The sequence below is a fragment of the Mytilus californianus genome, unplaced genomic scaffold, assembly GCF_021869535.1.
Source record: "Mytilus californianus isolate M0D057914Y unplaced genomic scaffold, xbMytCali1.0.p SCAF_14, whole genome shotgun sequence".
Taxonomy (NCBI): domain Eukaryota; kingdom Metazoa; phylum Mollusca; class Bivalvia; order Mytilida; family Mytilidae; genus Mytilus; species Mytilus californianus.
The window spans coordinates 34,664,674-34,691,770 of record NW_026262626.1 but is presented as its reverse complement, the minus strand read 5'-3'; the positions used below and the strand labels follow the sequence as shown (position 1 = coordinate 34,691,770).

Below are 27,097 nucleotides of genomic sequence, written 5' to 3'. Positions count from 1 at the left end.
AACGTTTTAGCACCAAAGTATATGATATTTGAGCACCGATATTTAAGAATATTTGAGCGAAAATAAAAATAAGCATAGGATATATAGGAAATTAAGAATGATGAAGGAGTACCTTTTACGTTTGTTTGTTCATCAATAACCTGTACAAAATTTTCAGATCTATTTGTCTCGATATTCATCTTCGTTAACGATTCATGCGTTTCCTCTCTAGATTTTTGGTGAGATTTAAGTCTCTTTCTATATATATAGCCTTTGTCTTCAGATTTTAGAATTTACCTCATCCATGTTCTGTAACTCGGTACGGATAATTTTCGAAGGACGTTGAACTATATCATCAACGGCTTTACGTTCTCCTTTTAGTATTTTGTCCAGTCTTTATCGTAAACTGTCACAAACAAGGCTGTTTTTCCATTTTTAGTCTTGGTCAAATTTATATCCATTTTAATATGTACATGGTCCCCCCCTACATGTATTAGTATTAAGATCTCAAGTTCCAAGCGACGTTCCACTTTTTAATTTGTAAGAAATTTAGAAGAAGAAAAAATTTAATAGCCTATGAATTATTGTAGAATTGATTGGTAAGTAGAGATCAATCGATGACTGCACTACCATTAACTAGCCAAAACCGGTCGAATTACTCGGTTGTAAAATAAAATAAAATATAATTCCTAATAATTCGAAAATCCAGATAAGGTCAAAATTTTGGCCCTTATATGACCTTTTGTGCATTTATATTTTTCGCTCAAATGTCCTATGCTCGTAGGAATAGGAGGAATCGTTAAATAAACAAAGGATTAGTTTGTAAAACATAAAGTTTATTAATTTCAGGTAAATATCCATAAAACCTCTACAGTGTTTATCAATGTCCAATTTTAAAATATTAATAGTACAAAATGTTTTGAAAAAAGTTTTAACAAATGCATGTTCTTGTCCATTGACATTGTCCTGTATCCTTATCTGTTTTATTTTAATTTTCTATCGTTTTTCAAAACTCTTGTGTTTATTTCCTCGTGAAAAGTTTTTGCTATTGAGTGATTCCATCAAATATACATCAAAACAATTTGGTACAACGTCCCAAAAGATAGAGTTTACTAACTCAATAATGTAAGCAGTATTTTAGCACCATATCAATTATTAGTCTCCTATAAAAAATATTATCCTATACATGAAAGGAAAAAATTTTTAAATTACTAGACAATACAATATGATTATGTATGAGAATGTATTATAAAATCAGACTACATAAAGCAAGACTTTAAGTTCTAATAGAAGCATGTTACATGAACCATTAGCCAAATTAACAAAATGCGGAATACTTTTAGAATTTATCACAAAATCAGTCTAAATAAAGTCATTGTGATCTTGAAGTAATATATGATTTGTTCCAATCGATGGTTCCTAGGTGTGTTGGATGCATGCAACGATGTGAGTACTGTGTATAATTTTACTTTGAGTGTTATCAAGTATAGTTGGCTTTGCCTGTTCAACCTTATATTTTTGTAGCATTGATCCCAGCATCAAGGCTGTCTACAATTAAGATTAGATTTTTAACTATAGCTGTAATATGTATAATTCAATTTGAATTTTTCGTTTCTGTATTAAGCCTTTTCTTCCTCATCACTTTTCATATTTGAAATATTCGGATTTTCCTTTTATGTGAATTCAAAGTACATTTCTATATTGGATTTTCTATTTTATTCTCTGCAATGCATCCATGTTTTCATTATATTATCATAATTCTTCATATAAAGGTAAAAAGTTTGTTTTTTTTGTGCACTTACTTACCTGTAAATCAATTAAACCTAAATAGCAAAAACTATAAATTACCTTATAACAACAGCTATTGTACTTTGTTTATTTGTAGGAATAGAAGGAATATGTATTTTTTTTAAATGTAGGAATAGCAGAAAGACATACACCCTTCGAACAAACTTCTGTTAATATTTTGGCATTTCCTTCTCATATCCAATTTTCTTTTTTATCATTATTAAGATATGTGAAATAATGCGAAGCTTTGATATGTAATCAGTCTTGCCGTTGGTTTTCTTGATTGAATCGTTTCACATTGTGTCATGTCGGATACTTTATAGTTGCCATATGGTCTTCTTTTCATCATTGACGAAGGCCAAAATGTGACCTATAGTTGCTAACATCCACGTTATTATTTTTATCTGGTGAATAGTTGTATCATTGGCAATCATACCACATCTTTTATTTTTGTATTGTCTTCTATTTGTTTTATCGAGAGAATCGGTCTCTATTGTTAAGTAAGGTGTGTTCCAGAATTGAAAATTATTCTGCATTTTCAGAGATCGTGATATTGATAGCAGAACTTCATTCTGAAATGAAAATTTATAGTTAAATTACTACGTGTAATTTCATTAGGCATTTCAAGTGAACACAATATGATTAAACCGTTAACCATGGTCGTCATTCTACACATGTATTTTCAAAAACGTCACAAATGTAAAATTATTGGAATGATAAAAGTGATGTTTGTTCATCTTTCTAACTAATTGTATTACATATGTATGATATACATATATGAGTAACAGAACTGAAACATGACGAACATTAACTAAAAAATGACATTACCGATACATGACACTAAATTTTCATGAAAATTAAATTATTTGCAAAAGTTTTTTTTCTGTCAGAATATTTCTTAAAATCCAGTGTTAATGTGTTGTTATACGCAGAAAAAAGAACGTTTTGTTTTTGGATGAAATTCAACAACCCAACTTTAAAAATTGTCGTACGCAAACAATATATGTATCATATTATTACCTATATAATAAATAAAATGTTTTTACAATCATAATAGCTATAAACAAAGCTACTTATTAGGCGAAATTCATCTTCATAACTTTTTTAGGAAAAATATTATTTTAACATTTAGTCATTGTTTGTCATTTAGAGACGCAGAGCTAATTCAAGTACAACTGCACCAAATCATGACAAAATCACTTTCCGATATGTTTCCACCTGGGCTTTAAGTATTTTGTTTCGCTAGGTTGTTCGCTTATTGACGTATTCATTACATTTTCTTTTTTCTGAGTAATGTTGAAAACACTTTCATTTAAATGAAGGCACAATTCACATAAGTGAGGCAAAACTTATGCAAACTACAGTAAAGCAAGGAATTAGTGGTCCCTGTCGTTCAGCGGATAATGAACCGACTGACTGCAAAGATTATCAAGGGACATAATTCAAAAGTGAAATCTTAGTCTGTGTAAAAAGGTTCCTTACATTTCCAAATTTCCATTGATTTGGTTTCAGCTTTACCAAGTTCTCGTGATGAAACCAAAACTATTTCTATTTTTCGATTTATCAAGGAGTATAACCGAAAAACTAAAGTGAAATATGTCAGTTAGATAGAAGCGCATATGGTACACCCCTTGTAAAGTTATTTTGTTGCAAATAAGTCGGAATTATTAGTTATGTTGTGTGTTATAAGCTGGAATCAAATCATCATGAGGAGTCAACTTGTCGGAATGATAAAGAAAAAATCGCATTACAATGTCGACTTGCTAGAATAAATGTATTGACAAAGTAATAAGAAGTCGACATGTTGAATTCAATTTGTTAACTGATTAAGTCGACAACTTGCTTATTTGATGATGAGGTTAAACCACGTGACCATTTTGGAAAAACATAGGTCTATTTTTAAATCGATGTCCATATCAGTCGTTTTTTTAATGTGCTTCGGATATTTGGAGCTATCCATTGAGTTCAAGTTCAAATTAAAGTTCAAGTTGATGTTCAGAGCTATTTGGTATGAAAATGGGAAACGGCAGTCAAATATCAGAAAAAAGTTCTGAAAAAATAACAATATTTCGGTCATAAGGGGGATATACCCACACCACTTAGTCCGGCCGTTTAGTTTCCTTAGTTTTAAAACGGAAGCAGTATCATAATGATAATAAATCCGTGGATTCCACGGAACCCTATGTCTCGCACGAGATTGCTGCTGTCAGTGAAAAATTGTAATGTTGACTTTAAAAAGTTCATTTTTGTGTAACAAACAAAATTTAAATAATAGTTTTTCTCTAGCTGCTTTATCTTGATCTACAAGATTAACGCCTATACAAGTTTCATAACAATTCATGGAGGTTTGTTTACTTGTTAGGATAAAACAGTTTTATTTACTGCAAAAAAAACCTGTCCTGTTCCTAGCTACATGTAGTATCTATGTAGAATCGCAGTGAATTATATACAAAGGAAGCAAACGGGAAGGGATCCGCTAGCTAAATTAAAATAAGAAAATGAACAAAACCTTTAACGCACTGATAGTAAGCTATGAAGAATCCGAAATGACATATAAAACAACTCAAACGAGAAACCTAACGATCTAAATGACGAAGACGCCAACGCCACTACTAAATAAAGTAAGGAGATGTGGTGATTGCCAATGAGACAACTAGCCGCCAGAGTTTAAATAAAGAGGATGTCAAATCATAGGCAGCCGTATGGCCTTCAACAAATCGTATAGTCGGCTATTAAAGCAACCACGTGGAAATGTGAAACAGTTTAATCGAGAAATGTAACGGCCTTATTTATAACAAAACAATTTACGAAAAACAAATATGAAACACATGAACCAACGAAAACAATTAAACTACATGTCTGTGAGCGCTCAACCCTAACACTTACATGGGACCGCCGTGTAACAGCACGACAAAAACTATAAAATCAGTTGCAGCTGCCTTACTCAATAAATCGGTATAACTGGCCAATATAAATTCATCAAAATCCGGCGTATATCTCGATGCTCCCGTAGAGAAAGCTGATCCTGCACAACGTGAGTCACCTCTCGTGTTATTCGTGAAATTACAAACCCAGTTATTTGGTCTAATGTGGAAGGTCATCCTCGAGGAAAAGAGGACGGAATTGTGGTTACGAAAATTGGAACATATATTATCCGTTGTTTCCCTGTAACTTGAGTTTGAGTAGATTAAAAGTGTTTCATTTGTTGACAATAAAGTTCAAGTCATATGATTAATGTCGCGGAAATGAGAAACAACAAACCTTTATTCCGTCGTCGGTAATGGCGTCGACGTCTTCGTCATTTAGATCGTTACGTTTCTCGGGTTTTTTTTTTTAATTTGTCATTTCGGGATCTTCCATAGCTTACCATGCGGTGAGGGTTTTTCTCGTTGTTGAAGACCATACAGTGACATATATTTTTTTTTATTTGTTAACTTCTCCGTGATTTGCCACGGTATGTGGCGGAGAGATGTCATATTTGCTATAATACCACATCTTCTTATTCTTTTTTGCAGTTAATAAAACTTTTTTGTCCTGATAAATGTGTAACTCTCCATGAATTGTTATAAAACTTGTATAGAAGTTAATCTTTTAGATCAAGATAAAGAATCTAGAGAAAAAAAACTGTTTTTTAAATCTTGTATGTTACAGAGATATAAACTTTTTACAGTCAACATTACAATTTTACACAGACATCAGTAATCTCAGGCGAAACAGAGGGTTCCGTGGAATCCTTAACGAATTTATTATGATACTGATTCCTTTGGAGAAATGTATTTTTCCGCATTTCGGAGTACAGCGGGAAAATGTTGTCTAAAAGGAACGTTTTTTAAGAACGGTATGTTTTTGGCGGTTTTTTTTTATACGACCGCAAAAATTATTAATTATTAATTAATATAAATTTTAGCCATGACTATGTATGTCATTTTATATTTTAAGACTTGTATGATGTATTTAAAAGGGTAATTATGGTTGCAAACTTTATTAAAATTTGAATGAGATTATGACTATATCTTGAGGGAATGATTTTTTTTTTTGGAATAAGGGAAAGGGGGAGGTGAAAAAAAATGAGAAAGGGGGGGGGGATAAGAATTTGTGGGGGGGACTATTTTTTCTCATTTCAGATTTCAGAAATTAAAAAGAAAATTTCTTCAAATATTTTTTTGTGGGGATTAATATTCAACAAGATAGTGTATTGCACAAAAGCAAAAAAACGGTGTCAATTTTATTTAGGGGGGAGGGGGTCAATTTGCAACAGCATAGTGTATTGCACAAAAGCAAAAAATTGAATATATATTCAAATCATATAACCTTTTTTTAAGTTCTTTGACTACAGTTATTCTGTGGCAGAAACCTATTATGTGTCAAATATTTAATTACAATCCAAATTCAAACCTGTATCAAGCGTGAATATTGTGTCAATTTTGGCCACAATTTTCAGGGTTGGACATCTGCGGTCGTACCCAGCTGCGCTCAGCGAAGCAATTTATATTATGTGTAGTTCTGAACATGGTTACGTGGACCAATCATTTGGATTGTGTCAATAAGTATTCTTATGTTAATGAGGTGAAAGCGGGTTTCAACTTTCTTTTTGTTTGAAAATCATTCTAGCCGCAGACGTTCAACACTAAACTTAAATATTTTATAATATTTGATAATTATATATTATTTTGTTTTTGATGAAGTTCGGCATCAATGTCCTGAGGCGTGCCTTGCACTTGCTCCGTTGGTAATCTTTATTGCAAAATTACACCCATAAGGGTCAAGCAATACAATCAAACAATTATATACAACACAATGCAATACAATACAATATATAGAATAATAGAACATGTTTTTAGAGTTCAATTATAAATTTATGTACAAAACACCATCATAAGCTTGTCTGACATAGGTCTGTCCCCCTCAGTTCTAAAGACTGCTTAATGAAGACTCCAATATGACAAACAAGTTCAGGAACGGGGTTTAGAATGTGTTCTAATTTATTAAATGCATCAAGATGTTTAAATAATGGTACATAGTCTTTTAGATAAGCAAACAAATTAGAACGCAATGATATGTTTATGTCACAATACAAAAAGAAATAAAATTCGTCATCTAGGACTCAACATTTTTCACATAATCTTTGTGCTCTTGGAATGTTTCTGTACCTTCCCAATTCAATGCCTAGGGAATGACCACTAAGTCTAAATTTTGAGATTAACTGCCTATGTATACAATTATTGCAATTTAAATATTCCTCAGACAAAGTTTCAGATGAGGAATCCATTTTTGAAAGTTTATTTAAAGTAGTTTTTTCATATTCCTCTGAAACACACTTTTTAATGTTACATTTTAACACGTTTTTTGATTGTTTAAAAGGTACATTAATATTAGAGTAATTTTCTGGGTTTATTTTCTATCTTTAAAAATTTTATCTGCAAATGAGTACCAAGAATAAATTCCTGCGGAATGTAAATTTATGTTTGTTTGTAGAGATTCTTTAACCAGGGGATTAATATAAAAAATACATGAGTGTTTGAGTTTTTATATAAGAGTCCAAAGTAAATCTACCTAATTCTGATCTAGCACCTATGTTAGTGGCTGTCTTTTTCAGTCCTAATACTGCTTTACAAACTTTAGAATGAACCTTCTCAAAGAGATATTTTTCTGTTAATGCAAGAGTATCACAAAAAGTATTACATACAGCAGATCTATTAGATGCCATAAAAGCTGACTGAAAATTATCCATAAACCAAATTTCAGAGTTGTATGTCAAAATAGGTCTTATAAGAGTATCAAATAATTTACATGACAAATTAGTGGGAACAAAATTAAAATAGTCTGCACGGCTAAATGCATTGCTTTGTGTTTGTTATTATTGTAGCATATGTAAGATCTAAGGAAAATAAACAGCCGGACTAAGTGATGTGGGTATATCCCCCTTATGTCCGAAATATTGTTATTTTTTTTAGTACTTTTTTCTATTATTTGACTGCCGTTCCCCCTTTTTATAACAAATAACTCTGAACATCAACTCGAACTTTAATTTGAACTTGAACTCAATGGATGGTTTCAAACATCCGAAGCACATTAAAAAAACGACTGATATGGACATCGATTTAAAAAATAGACCTATGTTTTTCCAAAATGGTCACGTGGTTTTACCTTATCATCAAATGAGCAAGACATAATCAGTTAAAAAGTTGAATTCAACATGTCGACTTCTTATTACTTTGTCATTACATTTATTCTAGCAAGTCGGCATTGTAATGCAATTTTTTCTTCATCATTCCGACAAGTTGACTCCACATGATGATTTGATTCCAGCTTTTTACACACAACATAACTAATAATTCCGACTTATTTGCAACAAAATAACTTTACAAGGGGTGTACCATATGCGCTTCCATAGTTAGAACTAGATCTATTTTACTGTGTTGACTTCCCTTAACAACCTTTCCTAATTTCCAATGATTTCATGGAGGCTTTCTCGTGATTTTCATACTTTATTGTCTTGCTTTAGATAAAATGATAACAGAAAACGTGTATTTAAATTAAGGCTTATGATAATATAAATCCTTGAAAATCAGAATAAATAAATAAGTAAAAGATGAAACTGAATTTTCCATCCGAAAAAAATCATCCTACCCCCTCCCCTTCCCTTAGTATATCTAATAAAGGTACATGTTTCTATGCCAATCAACCAACATGGCTTCCATGGATTAAAATTAACAAAATTGTCTATTGTCTTCAAAATCAAAATAGATTAAAGAAAATTTGTCAGACAAAATGTATAGGATCCCAAAGCCTACATATATTCCATGTTCTCCATAATATAATTCCTTATAGGAGTTTTTGCCAAGGCGTTGTCAATTTGTTCTCGACTTGTGAGTTTAGATGTCCCATTGGTATCTTTCGTCTCTCTTCCATTGATCTTAAATGACTTTTTTTCAAATTTTAGCTTCTGGCTATTTTTTTAAAACTATTATAGAGAAAAAAACGGACAATAATTATGATCAGCAAATTAAGATAGAAAAATAAGATTGAGGCGAACATACCAAACATTGTCAATCAATATGTTATAGGAGTCATTGCTCTTACATAATGACTTTGTGTTTCCCTCAATTTTTAAGGGTATACAATTATCTTGAACTTTATAAAGATATGGAGAAACTGCAAGCAGTGAAATTGATCGGGAAAGCAAGATCTACAAGTAAGTCAGCATTTCCGAAATTGTCGATCATCTCCTCAAAGGAACTTTTATTCTTGAATTGCAAGTTTTGTAAACAACATGATCAGCAAACCAAGATATGCAAATAAGTCGACATCAACAAAATTGTCAATCGACGGCAAAATCAAAACCATCAACACCTTACAATCATTTTATACCCAAAATATAGTTGAACTTACTATTACATATAGTATCTGAGACTCAGATCGATGTTGATTCCATACATGTATATACTGTGATAACAATCTAATTAGAATATAGATCTCTGATTTCGTTATCCTCATACGAACACGCGAGTTCCAATAGATCTGAATTTTTATTAGATTGAATGTGGTAACAAAATACTTTTTTAAAAGCAGTCGCTGGACCACAAAAATGTGGTCAAGGACAGGACAGAAACTTCAGACCATAAGGTATATGTATAGATATGCATTCTGAAATAAAAAGCTTTGTACAAAGAGTTCATGCTGTAAGCGCCATAGTCTGTGAATAGAATATCTCACAATTTACAATATTTGTTTGCATATATGAAAAATACTACGTTTGTCTTTTGGGACTATTGCTTTCACTCTTCAATATCATTGGTTTGTTTGGAAGCTGTTAACAAATATGTAACTCTCAAACATGTCCGCCTTTCTATGGCTTTTACATGTTCAAAAAGCTTTGAATATGTTGTACAGGAACAAAGTGGCTCATTTAATAAATTCCATTGTTATGCTCAAACGTTTAAACCCGCTGCATTTGTTTGCACATGTCCCAAGTCGGGATGCTATTTCGGTGGTTGTTGTTTCTTGATGTGGTTCTTAAGTGTTTCTTGTTTCTCGTTTTTTATATAGATTACACCGTTGGTTTTCCTGTTTGAATTGTTTTACACTAGTCATGTTGGGGCCCTTTATAGCTTGCTGTTCGGTGTGAGCCAAGGCTCCGTGTTAAAGGCCGTACTTTGACCTATAATTGTTTACTTTTTACACATTGTGACTTGGATGGAGAGTTGTCTCATTGGCACTCATACCACATCTCCTTATTTCTATTTATGACAAATCTTTTATATGAACTTTTTTTAATTACATTTCAATATCATAATCGGTCATATAAATAAAATAGTCTAAATAAATTTTAAAATGTGTGCAGACTATGATGGTACTCTGGTAGGTTTTGGTATCGCACGAACGATAAACAAATATTTTTCGATCAGTTACTTCAATTAACGATAAAACAAGCTGAATTTGACAAATATATTGAAAATAAAAAAAAGGATGTGTCTGCGGACACGAATGCCCCCGATTAAGCTTTGTAATTTCCAAGTTAATAAAATGCTAAGATGGGCGCAGCTTGATACGACCGCAGAGGTCGAACCCTGAACAGTTGGGGCAAGTATGGACACAACATTCAAGCTTGATACAGCACTGAATTTGGATTGTGATTAAATATTTGACACAGCATAGGTTTCTGACACAGAATGAATGTGGTCTAAGAACTTAAAAATTTTTGATTCACCTATTCAAACCATATCATTATTATTTGCTTTTATATTTAAATCAGAAATAACCCAATTTAAAATGGAAAATTTTAAAGAAAAATAAGGGGAAAAAAATCCCCCCCCCCCCAATTTTTTGAACCCCCTTATGATTCATCACCCCCAAACTCAATCCCAGCCTTCCATTTTGTGGTATGGTACCTTGCAGTACAATTTCAGAGAGATCCATACACTTGAACACAAGTTATTGTCTGGAAACTAGAAAAATGCTTGTTTTTTGGCCCCTTTTTGGCCCCAAATTCCTAAACGTTTAAGGCAATTACTCCCAAACTCAAACCCAGCTTTCCCTTTGTGATATGGAACCTTGTAGTACAATTTCAGAAAGATCCATACACTTACACATAAGTTATTGTCCGGAAACTAGAAAAATGCTTGTTTTTTGCCCTTTTTTGGCCCCTAATTCCTAAAATTTTGAGGCAATTACCCCCAAAATCAATCCCAGCCTTTCATTTGTGGTATGGCACCTTGCAGTACAATTTCAGAGAGATCCATACACTTGAACACAAGTTATTCTCTGGAAACTAGAAAAATGCTTATTTTTTGCCCCTTTTTGGCCCCTTATTCCTGAACGTTTCGGGCAATTACCCCCAAACTCAATTCCAGCTTTCCCTTTGTGATATGGAACCTTATAGTACACTTTCAGAAAGATCCATACACTTACACACAAGTTATTGTCATGAAACTAGAATAGAAAAATGCTTGTTTTATGCCCCTTTTTTGGCCCCCTAATTCCTAAACGTTTCAGGCAATTACTCCCAAACTTAAACCCAGCTTTCCCTTTGTGATATGGAACATTGTAATTCAATTTCATAAAGATCCATACACTTACACACAAGTTATTGTCCGGAAACTAGAAAAATGCTTGTTTTTTGCCCTTTTTTGGCCCCTAATTCCTAAAATTTTGAGGCAATTACCCCCAAAATCTATCCCAGCATTCCCTTTGTGATATGGAACCTTGTGGTACAATGTCAGAGAGATCCATACACTAACACACAAGTTATGTCTGGAAGTTACAAAAATGCTTATTTTTGGTCCCCAATTCCTTAACTGTTGGTACCATAACCCCCAAAATCAATCCCAATCTTCCTTTTGTGGAATTAAACCTTATGGTAAAATTTAGAGTGCGAAAACTAATGTGGGTTGGGACGACGACGACGACGTCATACCAATATACGACCGCAAAATTTGTTTGCGGTCGTATAAAAATTGCCATAACTCAAGAACGGTAAATGACTCACAACCCAAATTTGAATCTTTGTTTGCATGTTGTGGTTCTTAGCATTATGTACGAGTTTCACAAAATTTGGATGAGACAAACTTAAGTAAGAAACGAAAAGAATTTGCAATTTTTCAAGTTATAAATGGGCATAACTGTAGAACGATTAGTGACTCACTGCCCAAATTAAAACTATTTCTGCTAGTTTTGGTTCTTAGCATTGTGTATGAGTTTCATGGAGTTTGCATGAGGCAAACTTAAGCTAGAGTGCGGAAACGAAAATAGTACAGACGGAAGGACAGTCAAGGGTAACACTTAATTCTTTTAAGGCCTTCAACAAATCATGGTAGGCCTAAGAACATTTTGACGAAACAATATATATATTTTATCAATTTGATGCTAACGGTAGCAAAAAAAATCCATTTGAAGGCTGACCGGGTAAATGGGCATTCCTATCCTCGTGAAAATGAAAAAAATGGAAAATTGGGAGTTATGAAAATGACGTGTTTCGGCGTCACACACAATATAGACATGCTTGGGCGTAGAGTGACGTCATATAGACACGTTTGGGGGATTGGACACGTTTTAGGGGAAGGACACGTTTCTGAGTGTTACAAACATAACAGAAATTACAAGAACAAAAAGATGGAATCAAACATTATGATGACTTAGTCTTTGTGCACAGTAATCATATACAAATTGCAATACAGAACATTGAAAAATGTATATTTATTCATGCAGTCGTTAAAATTCAACACTTATATTTTTATTCCAAATTCTCACAATAAAGTATAATCTGTATGTTGATGTCTTTTTCTTTTGCCATCGGGTAAACACATCTGCTTTTATTCATGTATCCATATTGTAAAGTCTATGTAATTCTTCAGGTCATTAAAAGCAATTCACAGTTTAATGGTGATCATTCATGACTACAATAACCAAATTTCATAACAGACCTGCGGTTAAGATGATATTTTTATTTATTTGCATCAGGCAAATTGAAGGAATATACTACTGAAAAAAAATTTAGCTGACCCATTGGATTTTTTTGTTTGTGTCTTGGCCAAACAAGTGAAATGCAAACAAGTTCCCATCATTGTTTCTTGAAAGAAAGCAGAAACTTTTCACAAGAGGAAAACACTATTTTAGAATAATGCAAGCAGGGTTTTCCATCAAAGGTATCAATATTTAGGTGACTTACATTACTGTTATTGGTGTGCTTTGAATAATGTACAACCCAAGCTATACATGTGTTAACCAATTTCCTTGCAAGAGTTCAATTCTATTTCATTTTTCCTAAAAGCTATTTAATAAAAAAAATCTGGTTATGAAATCAACATTTTGTGAAAATTTGACATAATACTAGATTTTCATGCAATAAACTGTTGACACAGAAATGATATGTCTTTCTTTTTTTCTAATCTTGATAGTGTAGTGTAAATGATGAACACAAACTTTTACATGTAAACTATGCAAAAGTTTCAAAGTCAATGAACCTGATGAGGGGGCCATATAATCTCCATTGAAATGAGATGTGCCAATGCTTATACTACTGCATACCAAATATCATTGACCTCCCACTAGTATTTCCTCAAAAACTGACCAAATCACACTCAGGTCCACACGCTGAAATGTCTCGCTTGCTTTACTGACCATTGATTTTATGTTGATAGTCCTAAATATAAAGTTTTACTACAAGTATCACATAAACACAATAAACAGCTGTGCCATGAGCTAATGATACGCCCATTGCATTTTTTACGAAATAAAGTTCAATAACTTCTAAATGTTATATCAGAAATTGGTGAAAAACTAAATGGAGGTTATCTTTATAGATATAAACCAGTCACCAAAGTTTAATGAAAACTGCTCAAAGCACTTTAAAGGTATTGTCTGAAAAGTAGAAAATCACCCCTTTTTTATGAATAAAATCCCATAACTCAGAAGTGTAAAATCTAAAACTTATAAAAATTGAAAGGGAGCTTACATCAATAGATATAAACAATTCTCCAAAGTTTCATGAGAACTGCTGAAAGCATTTTTGAGTTATTGTCAGAAAACTGAAAAATCCCCCCTTTTTTTTTAATGAATAAAACTCCATTACTCAGAAACATAAAATCGAAAATTTATAACAAATCAAAAGGGAGCTCATGTCAATAGATATGAACAATTGACCAAAGTTTCTTGCAAATTGGTGAAAGCATTTTTGAGTTATTGTCGGAAAACTGGAAAATCCCCCTTTTTTAATGAATAAAACGCCACAACTCAGAAACGTTAAATCTAAATTTGATAAAAAACGAAAGGGAGCTCACATCAATAGATATGAACAATTCACAAAAGTTTTATGCAAATTGGTTGAAGCGTTTTTGAGTTAATGTCTGACATGTTGACCACGGACGGACAGACAGATGGACAACGGTATACCATAATACGTCACGTAAAGGGGCGTATAAAAACATAACATTCATCAATAAACCGTAAAAATGACGTCAAGATCAAATAAAACCTGCCAGACAGACATATACACCTCACAATCATTCCATACACCAAATATAGTTGACCTATTGCTTAGAGTTTAAGAAAAACAGACCAAAACACAAAAACTTAACATTGAGCAATGAACCGTAAAAATGAGGTCAAGATCAAATAAAACCTGCCAGACTGACATGAACACCTTACAATCCTTCCATATACCAAATATAGTAGACCTATTTCTTATAGCATCTGAGATATGGACTCGAGCACAAGAACCTAACCTTGTTCACTGATCCATGAAATGAGGTTGAGGTCTAGTGAAAACTGTCCTGACAGGCATGAGGACCTTGCAAGGTAGGCACATACCAAATATAGTTATCCTATTACTCATAATAAGAGAGAAATTAACATTGCAAACAATCTTAACTTTTATTTTAAGTAATCACTGAACCATGAAAATGAGATAAAAGACAAAGGACATATTATAGACGGAAACTTCATATCATAAGGCATCTATATACAAAGTATGAGGCATATGGTATCTGATTTGTCCAACAATTTCAGGGGTCAGGAAGAATACATAAAGTCTCAGAGGGTACACTAAGCAAAAAACGGTAATGTCAAGGAACTCTTAACATATACTGTCAAATCAAAATGGTAGTATAGTATGTTTAACTGACAAACAATCTTACCAAGTATGAAAGGTTTCAGAAGAGTAGCATTGTGTAATGCCACAAAAGTCCATAAAATGGTAAAGCCCCATAGCTCCCACAAATATTGTCAAACAAAAAAGGTAGTATACTATAATCAACTAAAAGTGATGACATGAAATTCTTAAAGTACAAAATCTTTTAGACATATGGTCTCAAAAAAGTAGCTGTCACTAAAATACTGATCAAAAAGTCCCATAACATCATATCAAAATTGCCCCATAGTCTAGTCAAAATTAATGTTCACGAGGTATTACATATTACATGGACAGACAGGTTAAACATGTACAGTGTCCATCTGCATTCCGGTATGGACAAAATAGAACCAGATTAATTCAAAGTGGGAATGTTCAAATTGCCATCAACTAAAAACAAGATTTAATCAAGTTTTGACACCTTTATATCCTTGATATAATAATAAAAACAAATTAACAAATAAAACACTGTGTCTATATCAACAGAAATGGTTTTTATACTTACTAGACATACTCTACATAACTAGCAAAGACATCTTTGCTCTTTTGTTCGTATACTAAATTAAGAAAAAATTCTATAAAAAATTCTATAACATAACATTGTCTATTGAGATTATAATACATGCAAACAAACATAAAATGTGATGTTAATCCACTTCACTTTCAACAAAATTAAATAAAAATGCTTGATATTTTTCATAAAATTTTGTTCTTCTGACAGCAGTTTTTATTCCAAGGTATCAAAATATATTATATTTTTGTGATGCAAGTCAGGAATTTTTTACATTAAGAATGCACCAACTCAATCTTGAACTTACAAGAATTTATCGTTGATCTTCTGTCATATTTATATCAGTCATGTGTGAATATATATAAAGACTTCTGTTAATCTCTAAAAAAAATGTATATATCTATTCTATTTGAATTAACATTTAATTTTTAAGATACATAAGTTCTTCCATTCTATAAAAAGGCATGTATTACTAGAGGGTTGGACAAATTAAACAAGGTATACCAGTGGCACCAATCGGATTGCATTACATGTACTAAAGAATGAAATCTTCAAATTCAATGTGGATCAATGAATTACACAAGGGCTATTGTATTTAAAACAAAATTTGGTTTACAAAATTTTTAGTTGCAATTCAGTTTTCTACATTTAATACAGCAGTTAGACATCAATAAGTGGAAATATCAATAAACCTAAAAATTACCTATATGTTGTCTTTTAATTTAATAGAGATAAGTTATTAACTATAATTCAAATGAATTGTTCACTCTTTATAAGTATCTCTTTTAGAGAATACTAATTTTTCAAAATTTTAAAGGTATTCACCTCACCCTGAATTTTCTTGAAGATGGTGTAGATAACACAATACTGATCTTATACATGCCTTTCTATAGTAATTCATCAAATAATCATTTATTCATTCAAGCTTTATGTAAAAAGAAATGGAAATAAATGCTTAAAGTTTTACTGTAAGACTAGTAAACTGCAAAGGAGTATGTTCAGAAAGGGCCTCATTTGGCAAAACACAATTATTTCGATTCTATATAAAATGCATTATCCTCTGCACCAATTTTTGTTTATAAATGTTTTGTACACATTAGCTACTTTCGCTATGAGCCAACAACTGAGTTTGGTTGATCCTGCCCCATGTAAAAAAAAATACTTTAGAACAGAAAAACATACCAAAGATAGAAAGTAAAATTCTATTTGATTATTTATATCAAAGATGCTTGTCAATCTCATTAGGAAATTTAAAACTGAACTCATTTCTGACAGGCAAATTTTTACAGTAACTTACTCTAATATTACAAACACAATGAACATGTAACAAAGATAATTTCAAAATTACATCAGTTTCTAACATTCAACTACTTTTAGAACTAAATCGTATGTGAAAAATAGAACGTCATTGTGTTACAAAGAATACATATCCTAGTCTACCACACTGTATACAAATTGGCAACAAAATATCAAAATGAAAGACTTATTAAGCTAATTTTTTATCTGCATATTATTTACAAGTCTAAACAAACACATATTATATGACAACAAGGAAATAGTAGTTAACTGACAACAATAAACTGTGGAAAAAATGATTGAATGTTTACAATTCTTACAATGACTTTACACAGGGATTTTGACTTCTGCAATAATTACTACATATGTGCTTACTATTTATTACACGTTAACCAATAGTTTTATCTTCTATGTATGATGAAGTTACAAAATAGTGGATTGGCTTGCCTGTCATAACAATCTGCTTAAAACAATTTAACAAACAATTAAATTATATTTGAAATGTTTGTATGTGCCAGTAGTTAATTTTTTCCAAGTAAACAATAAATCTCATACCTTCAAATTTCATGCCCTTGCAATAGGTCCTTGAAAAATTAATTTGCAGCAATAAAATCAATAATAGCAGTGTACATTTCAAATTTTTTTCTTGACATTTTACTCACAAGATGATGTACAAACAATATGAAGATCTCAAACAAATAATATGAAGATCTCAAACAAACAGTAAAATCTCGCTGTTAGAAACAGGACACTATACTTTTCTATATAAGCACCAATACTAGCCTTTTTTGAACACATTAATTTTTTATAGTCTTTGAAAGTGGAACAAATTTCACATTGATTTAGACTCAAAATATATGTATCCTGAGATGATAATATTAGAAATATTGAAGTTTTACAGACCACAGAAATTTTACATTCATATAAGATAATTTTAAAACAAAATTTGTTTTGTCTGGAAAAATAATATGAATCATTACTTTTTTAATTAGAATTGCTTTTATGTTGTCTATTTTATTGTGAACAGAACCAATAAAATTCAGTGCACTGAAGATAGATATATGATAATCTAGATTGGTATCATAAAACCTACCCAACAAAAAAAAAATTTACTTTGAAATTCCAAAATTCCAAAAAATGAGGTTAATGTCCACAATAAACAAAGAATATATCAATCTTATAATATGGTTAAGCCCTGATGAAACCAACAACCTATCAAATTGTTACATTTACATAAATTTGTGGATAATCAATAAATATAGATCTACTACACCTTTGCTTGTTAATTACAATATTTATCAACTGAAGATAATTAAAATGTGAAAAAAAACTATCCAGTAATATTGACTGTTATGTTTTATCTCAAATGAATTGGTTATACGTCCTTTTATTACATTGGTTGTAATGAAGTACTATCATTTCCCAGTAAATAAAAACCGATAACTTCACATAAGAAAAAAATCCCATAATCACTCCTCTCACCTCATACAGTAATGGGTGTTTCTAAGAGATTGTGGATGACGTTCCATCAAAATGAATAAAAAAATGTGAAGAAAAAGATATAATTTCTGGCATTTTCTACTTTATTTCCATTAAAAAGTCCATGGTCAAGTAATAAAAAGAAAAACTGATCCAAGAATTCATATATAAAAAAACATTCAACTTGTGACAGAACAACATTGACAATTAACTCATTGGCAACACATATTTATGAATTGATGTGTTGTTGATGTGTAGTTCAGTCAATCCTTGAATTTTTTTACATATTTGAATTTTGTGATCAGTTATTCTATAAATATTTCACCGTACTTATCACACACTAAATTGTAAACAATGAAAATGACATTTTTTACTCTGGATTAACCAATCCTTCAAATGATGATACTTTTCAACAAGCAAGACTGAGAGTGCTGAGAGTACATGTTGACTAAGTTTCAGTAATAAATTGGCTGAGTAATGATTAAATTGTGTACAAATTAAAAAAAAATTTACAAACTATAAAAAGATGTGTTCTTAAATTTATAAAGTAGGCATACCAACAATTCTATTTTTAATATATCAGTGCCAGAAAAGAATAAGATCTGTTATTTATTTCTATACAGATTTTGGTTATTACTGTTATTATATACATCAGTGAAATATATATTAAACCACATCAAAAGAGGAAAACAATCAACTGGGTCACAACCATTGATAGTAAAAAAAATTGTTACACAAAAAATAAATGAAAAGAAAGAATATATAACTACTGCATATGAACAAGGAGTGCTGCCAAAAATTTGTACCTTTCTTGTTCCAAACTTTCTACCAGTTCTATAAATTCATTCTCATGCATCATAAGTCTTTGAGGTTTATGTACCTGAATATCTGTAATGTATGTTACAGCGCAAAACCTCTCTTTTTCAATCCCTAAAAAGATCTTATTTCTGGAAGCTCAGGAATATTTGTTTTATTACTGTTAAATTTAAAACATTGCATGGTCCAGAATGCATTATTCAAAATGCTCTTTTTTTAAAGATAAATTAAAAATCATATTACTCAAGTTGCCATTTAAGTCCATTTTTGTTATTGCATACATAAAAACATGCATTTCTTTTCAATTACTAATAATTTTTATGGGCAGCATTTTACAATAGACTACACAAAAAACTTAGTGCTAAACACCAAAAATACAGAAAATATCTCTGCAATGTTTTCATGAAGAATTTATTACCATTATGGCTCAAGCTTGAGGATGTTTGCTCCTCTTTTTTTTGCATTTTTGTAAGATATTTGGAATCCTCTGGTTTTATCCATGTAGTGCTAATAGATATTTTCCCCACTAACCCCTACTTTTCATTTCATAATTTTATCACATAAAGTTTAAAAAGCCATATTTGAAAATCTTATAAAATCCTTGTTATTTTTTGACAGTTTTTGAAAGAAAAAAGGTGCCAATGTTAAATGTTTAAAAAAACTAGAGAGAATCATTTCCCGCCAATTTTTCAATGGCTTATATCTTGAAAACAAAGTAACGGACCCTTCATTTTTTTTCTGCTTTTTAAGTCCCGTTATTTATATACTATCAATTTATAACAGTCTTTTAAAAAACTAGTTATTTTGAAACAGAGTAGCGAACATCCTTAAGAAAGACTCCATATGTCAATAGAATTTTTTTCGTAATTCTCATTAGAACTCAAATATATAAAAAGTAGAAATCTCATTTATTTCTGTATAATCATTGAATTTAATATAAGACAAAACAATGAACAATGTCAGCTGATGAAAGATGCATATTACATAAATTGAGTATATGATGGACATGCATTATGAAAATGATATTAAATTAAAATGAATATGAAAACAAAAAAATGTACAAAAGCAGCTATGAATACACATTGGCACGTTAGTCATGTTAGTAATCTGTACACAATTCCTCATGGTTCTGCTGCATTGGTTTATAACTGTAGTCACTCACAAAGCCAACCAGTATCGAGGACAGTGATATGTACAATGTATATCGCAATAAACCTGTGATCATTCTACTTTCAACAAAATGTTTCTTAAAATGACTGTTTTGTTGATATAACATTTATCTATATCTAAAAATATTCCTTAAAAATGAAAGCTGAGTAACAATCAGATCATTGTAATCATGGTAATACTCTGTGTATATACAGATTCTACAATTGTGTCCAGGTAGATACAATATTTTTCTGCTCAACACTTACATTTTAAATATCAGAAATTTAACTGTCAAAGTGGAGAAATATCAAATATAACCACATTGAGTATAGCCTCAAATTTAGTAAATTTTAATTTTTATCTGATAACTTCAGTATGACATGTAGGCAAACTTTTATACTATTTGCAAACAAAAGTTTCTGTGTGAAATAAATGTCACATGGAATAATTGCTAAAACAGAAAAACAGCAGGAAAATTTGATATCATAATTTAATTGATATAATTCACACCTAAGAACAAGCAAACCACAAACTGACCATAAAAAAGATAACAACCAGCCCAGGAAAACTCATCTTAAAACTAGATAAATAGATTTAACTATTTTTACATTGCACATCATTTCACGAATCTACTTGTGATTGAGGTAAAAGGAAACACTATATATGCATATGAAATGAAGAAGTATCAACTTTATTAGTACTTAACCATTGAGATCATACCAATATTCATGTACACATGGACTGTATCTAGAAAAATGTGTAAGGGTTCCGCGGAACCCAGTGTCTCACCCACTTTTGCTGTTAGTCGCAGGCTCAGCAAAAATGGGGAAAAAAATTATTGAAAATTTTCCTCTAGATACTATCTTTTGATTGTAGGAAGCTTCTATCCAAGTTTGGTAAAAATCCAGGATGGTTTATGAATCTAATAAATGTTTTAAAAACTTTAACAGCAGACTGTATGTAATGTTAACTGGAAGAAAAACTAAGTCCATTTATAAGTAATATACGGAAAAACAGGAAATAAAATTTTTACAAAATTTCCTTCTAGATACTAGCTTTTGATCATAAACAAGCTTCTGTCCAAGTTTGGTAGAAATCCAGGATAGTTTAAGAAAGTTATTAAAATTTTAAAAACTTTAACCACAGAGTGAATGTAATGTTTACTGGCAGAAAAACTAAGTCCATTTATAAGTAAAATATGGATAAAAAGGATTTTTTTTTTACAATATTTACTTCTGGATACTATTTTATGATCATGAACAAGCTTCTGTCCAAGTTTGGCAGAAATCCAGGATAGTTTAAGAAAGTTATTAAAATTTCAAAAACTTTAATCACAGAGTGAATATTTGTGGACGCCGGTTACGATGATGACAACGGAATGTAGGATCGCTATATCTCGCTTTTGCGACAAAAGTCGCAGGCTTGACAAAAATCAGATACTCAACTGTAACAAACTATTAAATGTCATGGCAGTATTTTTATTTCTATGAAAAAAGGTTCGAAATATAAATATACTGTATATTCTCTGGTCTAAAATGTAAATAAATAACCTGAATTAAATGTTTCCGTTAAATGCAGATAGGTTGGTCTTTTTATCCTACTGGTCAATGTAATTACTAATACTGATAAATGAGCAATGGTTAGTAGCACTATTAATAAAACTTGTCACATAGATCTTACAGAAAACTTGTTCCAAACATATACAGATTGACAGTAATTGTTAATACTGTTCTATAGAATGTTTATAATTATCAAAATATAATCAACAATTCAAACAGTGGTAACTTAACTTTTTCTGTAACTTATATTCTAAGAATATTTTTAAAGTATCAATGAGAAATTTCCATAATGGTAAAAAAAGGGTGAACCTGACTAAAAATGGACTACAATCCAAAGGCAATAACCATTTAAAAACTGATTTATTGTTGACCTCACAGTCTTCAAGCGAAATTTTCTGTCGAAAATTAAAATGGCTATTGTAGGACAATTTGATGTGCAACTTTGAAAACTAAACAAAAAATTATTGAGAATGTATTTGACTTTCAGCAATCAACAGTTAAATCACCCTTTTCAGAAAGTCAGTTTTTACAGTAAGTCCAGAGATATCGTATTTCAAAATAAAAGTAAAATAAAATGCTCCGCAGGGCGCAGCTTGATAGGACCGCAGAGGTCGAACCCTGAACAGTTGGGGCAAGTATGGACACAACATTCAAGCTTGATACAGCTTTGCATTTGGATTGTGATTAAATATTTGACACAGCATAGGTTTCTGACACAGAATGAATGTGGTCTAAGAACTTAAAAATTTTAAATTGGACATTCACCTATTATGGTCCAATATCCAAAATCTAAATACATGGTTAGTTTCAGCATATCAAAGAACCCCAAGAATTAAATTTTTGATGAAATCAAATAAAGTTTAATTTTGGACCCTTTCGACCTCAATGTGGACAAAGTTGATAACGGGGCCCAAAAATCAAAAATCTAAATACATGGTTAGATTCAGCATATCAAAGAACCCCATATATTCAATATTTGTTGAAATCAAACAAAGTTTAATTTTGGAACCCGATTTGGACCAAATTGAAAACTGGGCCCATAAACAAAAATCTAAATACATGTTTAGATTCAGCATATCAAAGAACCCTAAGAATTCAATTTTTGTTAAAATCAAACTAACTTTAATTTTGGACCTTAATATAGACCAATTTGAAAACAGAACCAAAAATTAAGAATCTAAATACACGGTTAGATTCGGCATATCAAAGAACCCCAATAATTCAATTTTTGATGAAATAAAACAAAGTTTAATTTTGGACCCTTTGGACCTCAATGTGGACCAATTTAAAAACTTGGCCCAAAATCCAAAAACTAAATACACGGTTAGATTCAGCATATTAAAGAACCCCAAGAATTCAAGAATAAAACCCCATTGAAATTGGTCAAGAAATAAGCAATTTATAGGAAGTATCTTCATTTGCACAATACTGTGCAATTAAATATTTCTTGCTATTGCGCAATACTGTACAATTGACAATTTCTTGCTATTGCGCAATATTGTGCTATTGGATATTTCTTGTTATTGCGCAATACTGTGCAATTGAAGATTTCTTGATATTGTGCAATACTGTGCAATTGAAGATTTCTTGCTATTGTGCAATACTATGCAATTGAAAATTTCTTGCTATTGCACAATACTTATTATATAATAATTTACACATCCTGTTAGGTGTGTATCTCCTATCATATCATTATTATTTGCTTTTAAATATAAATCAGAAATAACCAACTTAAAATGGAAAATTTTAAAAGAAAAAATAGGAAAAAAAGAAAAAAAAGGAAAAAAAAAAAAATCCCCCCCCCCCCCAAATTTTTTGAACCCCCTTATGATTCATCGTACCCAAACTCAATCCCAGCCTTCCCTTTGTGGCATGGTACCTTGCAGTACAATTTCAGAAAGATTCATACACTTGAACACAAGTTATTGTCTGGAAAATAGAAAAATGTGTTTTTTGGCCCCTTTTTGGCCCCAAATTCCTAAACGTTTACGGCAATTACCCCCAAACTCAAACCCAGCTTTCCCTTTGTGATATGGAACCTTGTAGTACAATTTCAGAAAGATCCATACACTTACACACAAGTTATTGTCCTGAAACTAGAAAAATGCTTGTTCTTTGCCCCTTTTTGGCCCCTAATTCCTAAAATATTGAGGCAATTACCCCCATCATCAATCCCAGCCTTCCCTTTGTGGTATGGTACCTTGCAGTACAATTTCAGAGAGATCCATACACTGAACACAAGTTATTGTCTGGAAACTAGAAAAATGCTTATTTTTGGCCCCCAATTCCTAAACGTTTCGGCAATTACCCCCAAACTCAATTCCAGCTTTCCCTTTGTGATATGAAACCTTGTAGTACAATTTCAGAAAGATCCATACACTTACACACAAGTTATTGTCATGAAACTAGAAAATTGCTTGTTTTTTGCCCTTTTTTTGGCCCCTAATTCCTAAAATTCTGAGGCAATTACCCCCAAAATCAATCCAAGCATTCCTTTTGTGATATGGAACCTTGTGGTACAATGTCAGAGAGAACCATACACTAACACACTAGTTATGTCTGGAAGTTACAAAAATGCTTATTTTTGGCCCCTTTTTTGCCCCTAATTCCTTTACTGTTGGTACCATAACCCCCAAAATCAATCCCAACCTTCCTTTTGTGGTATTGAACCTTGTGGTAAAATTTCATAGAGATCCATTCACTTAAACTAAAGTTAGAGTGCGAAAACCAATGTGTCTTCGGACGACGACGACGACGCCAACGTCATACCAATATACGACCACAAAATTTTTTTTGCGGTCGTATAAAATGGCTCTTTTTTTATTTGAATCCATACAATTAAATTTTTCCAAATTAATCGTAGTAAATCACAGCAAACTTTTATAGAAAAGCATGATTAAAATGAATTTGTCATCAAGAACATTAGTCACAACAGCTGTCTTTTTTTAAATAAAACTTAAAGAAAAAGAATTTCCTGATAACACCAAATAATCATTAAAATTTCAACAAAATCATACAGGAAATGAACATACTTATCAGGTAAAATCACTGCATGAAACTTGTAGTGCTTTTTCTACAATTTAACAATTCAAATTCTGTGAGAAAGATATTTTCTACTCGTTGTTCTATCTGATGATCATTGCACTATTGGTTTAAGTTTGGACTGCAAATAAAAGTTTACAGGAATATGAAAGAAGTAATAAAAGACTTGTATATACTCCTTTATCATTTGTAACTTTAAATGTATATGTATTTATAAAAATTCCAACTTTAAAAAATAATTACAAATAGATTTGAGCTAATGTTGACTTTGCTTCACAACAGAAAATGAAGTAGACATTTCTGAATGCCAGCTCTGTGACTTTGTACCTAGGTAACCATTACTGTAGTCAGAAATATATACACCATTATTAGAATTCTTTTCATCAATCATTGCATCACCCCGAGAGAAAATTGTTTGAGAGTTTAATCCTTCATCCTCATTCTGATCCATCCAATCCTTATTAGATGCACGGATATAGCCATCTGACTTGCTGGCTGGTACATGAATTTCTGTTACATATCGTGGACTAGTGTTCACATGATTATGATTTGTATGATTGATGTCAATTTCCATATGTGGACTAGTGTCAACATGTGGAAATGGACCATTAAGTGGATGCATATCAATATCATCACCTGGTTGTGGGTCAAAGTTAACATTTTCAGTTTCCATGTTATCATAATCTGAGTGAACTGAGGGAGTTTGTTGACCATTTAATTCAGCAATATTTTCTACAGTTGTTTCGTGAGAGTTATGGCTATAATTTGCAGTAGTTGGAGACATATCATCATTGACAGGAGTATATCTAGCTTCTTCACCCATGTCAGAATCCCCTGCATAAGATGTCCGTGAACTTTGCATTGATAGTTTTGCATGATAATCAGCCAAAGACAAACGAGAATTTGCAGCAGTATCATAGTATGATGACTGGTCATCAAATGACAATTGGCTTGACTGCATAGAAGATGACTCTGCATGACTTCGTCCAAGCTCTGGTGTAAATGAATTAGATAAACCTCTCTTTCGAAGGTACCCTGCCTTTCCTTTGTGAGGGTTTCTTTTGAAATGTTCATCTGCTGAACTTGGGTTACGTCCCTTAATTATTTGTTCAATACTAGGTTCAATTTCTAGACCAAAAGGAAGAGTTGCTTCCTCATTGACTTTTGGTTTTGGAGGTAGTAACATCTTAGCTTTAGTCAGTTCCTCTATACTGACTTGTATTTGGTCCATTACAGCATCATCTTCATAACCAAAATCTTTCTCTAATCCTGACTGTAAATAGGCAACAGCATTTTCCATACTAAACTTTACTAATCTTCCTATAAAATAATTCAGACTAGTTGTTAACTATACCCAGAGTGCAATAGGGATTTTAGATTTCATTTAAAGGGTTTAATTTTCAGATGTTTACAAGAGGTCATTGTGTTACAATAGTCTAAAAACTTCTAGGTCACTGAGTATCGTTTATCATATTTGTTTTACGTTTATTGTTTTGAACAGGCCATTAGTTTTTTTCCAGCCTTTTATAGCTTACTATGTGGTATGGAAGTCTCATTGGCAATCATACCACATCATCTTTTTTTTCTATTCTGAGAGGTATTTTGAAAAGAAGGATGGACAGATGGTAAAATACTACTACTTTGTGCCAAGAGTATAGAATTTTTTTGCATGATTTTGATTATTTGTTGAGGACTTGAAAGCAGTAATCTTTTTTTCAAACTTTCAAATTTATACCAGACGTCACAGACATTAATCAACCTGTTACCGTATATCCAATTTTTTTCGAGTGTGCCTTATTTTCGCTTTGTTCACTGCATCTAAAGAAATGCGAAATTTGACTCTGTGTAAATTTCCCTGCATATTCCTATATTTTTAGCTGTTTAAATGGTTCATACATAATACTGTTAATTATCGGGTTACACGAAATTAGTACATAAACTCATTTCACCATACAGGTGAAATTAAATATATATAATCAGTTGTCTGTGTTGATCACAAGAATGTGCATAATTAAATAAGATCTCTGTTTTCATAATAAATAAATAGCCTACTCATACATGTCAATCATTTTGACAACACAGCATGTGACATGTTTAAAAATGTTGAGTAGCAACGACCTATTGATTGCTGTCATCACTGTAACATTTTGCATATAATGTAAAAATTAAATTAAAATAAATCATATTCACACTGATTTTTGCAAATATATATTATAAAAGTGTTCTATTATACCAGAAATTAAATAATAGTAACCTTCCCAATGTACATAATTTAACCAATTATTGAAAGATTTACGAATTATGTGTATTTAAGTTTGTAGTTCTCATATATTTTTGTATTTGATTATCCAG

The 27,097-nt window shown here is 31.5% G+C and overlaps 2 protein-coding genes across 3 annotated transcripts in view; both read right to left on the bottom strand.

Annotated features, from left to right (window-relative positions):
* LOC127724749 (uncharacterized) overlaps positions 1-27,097 on the bottom strand; it is a 185,055-nt gene that overhangs the window by 94,295 nt on the left and 63,663 nt on the right. The gene's annotated exons all lie outside the window — the stretch shown is intronic.
* LOC127724664 (USP6 N-terminal-like protein) overlaps positions 15,296-27,097 on the bottom strand; it is a 55,130-nt gene continuing 43,328 nt past the window's right edge. For both annotated transcript variants that reach the window (XM_052231700.1, XM_052231701.1), the window contains exon 14: positions 15,296-26,065. In XM_052231700.1, the coding sequence (XP_052087660.1) occupies positions 25,002-26,065 (1,064 nt within the window). In that variant the 3' untranslated portion in view covers positions 15,296-25,001. The remainder of the gene's footprint in view (positions 26,066-27,097) is intronic.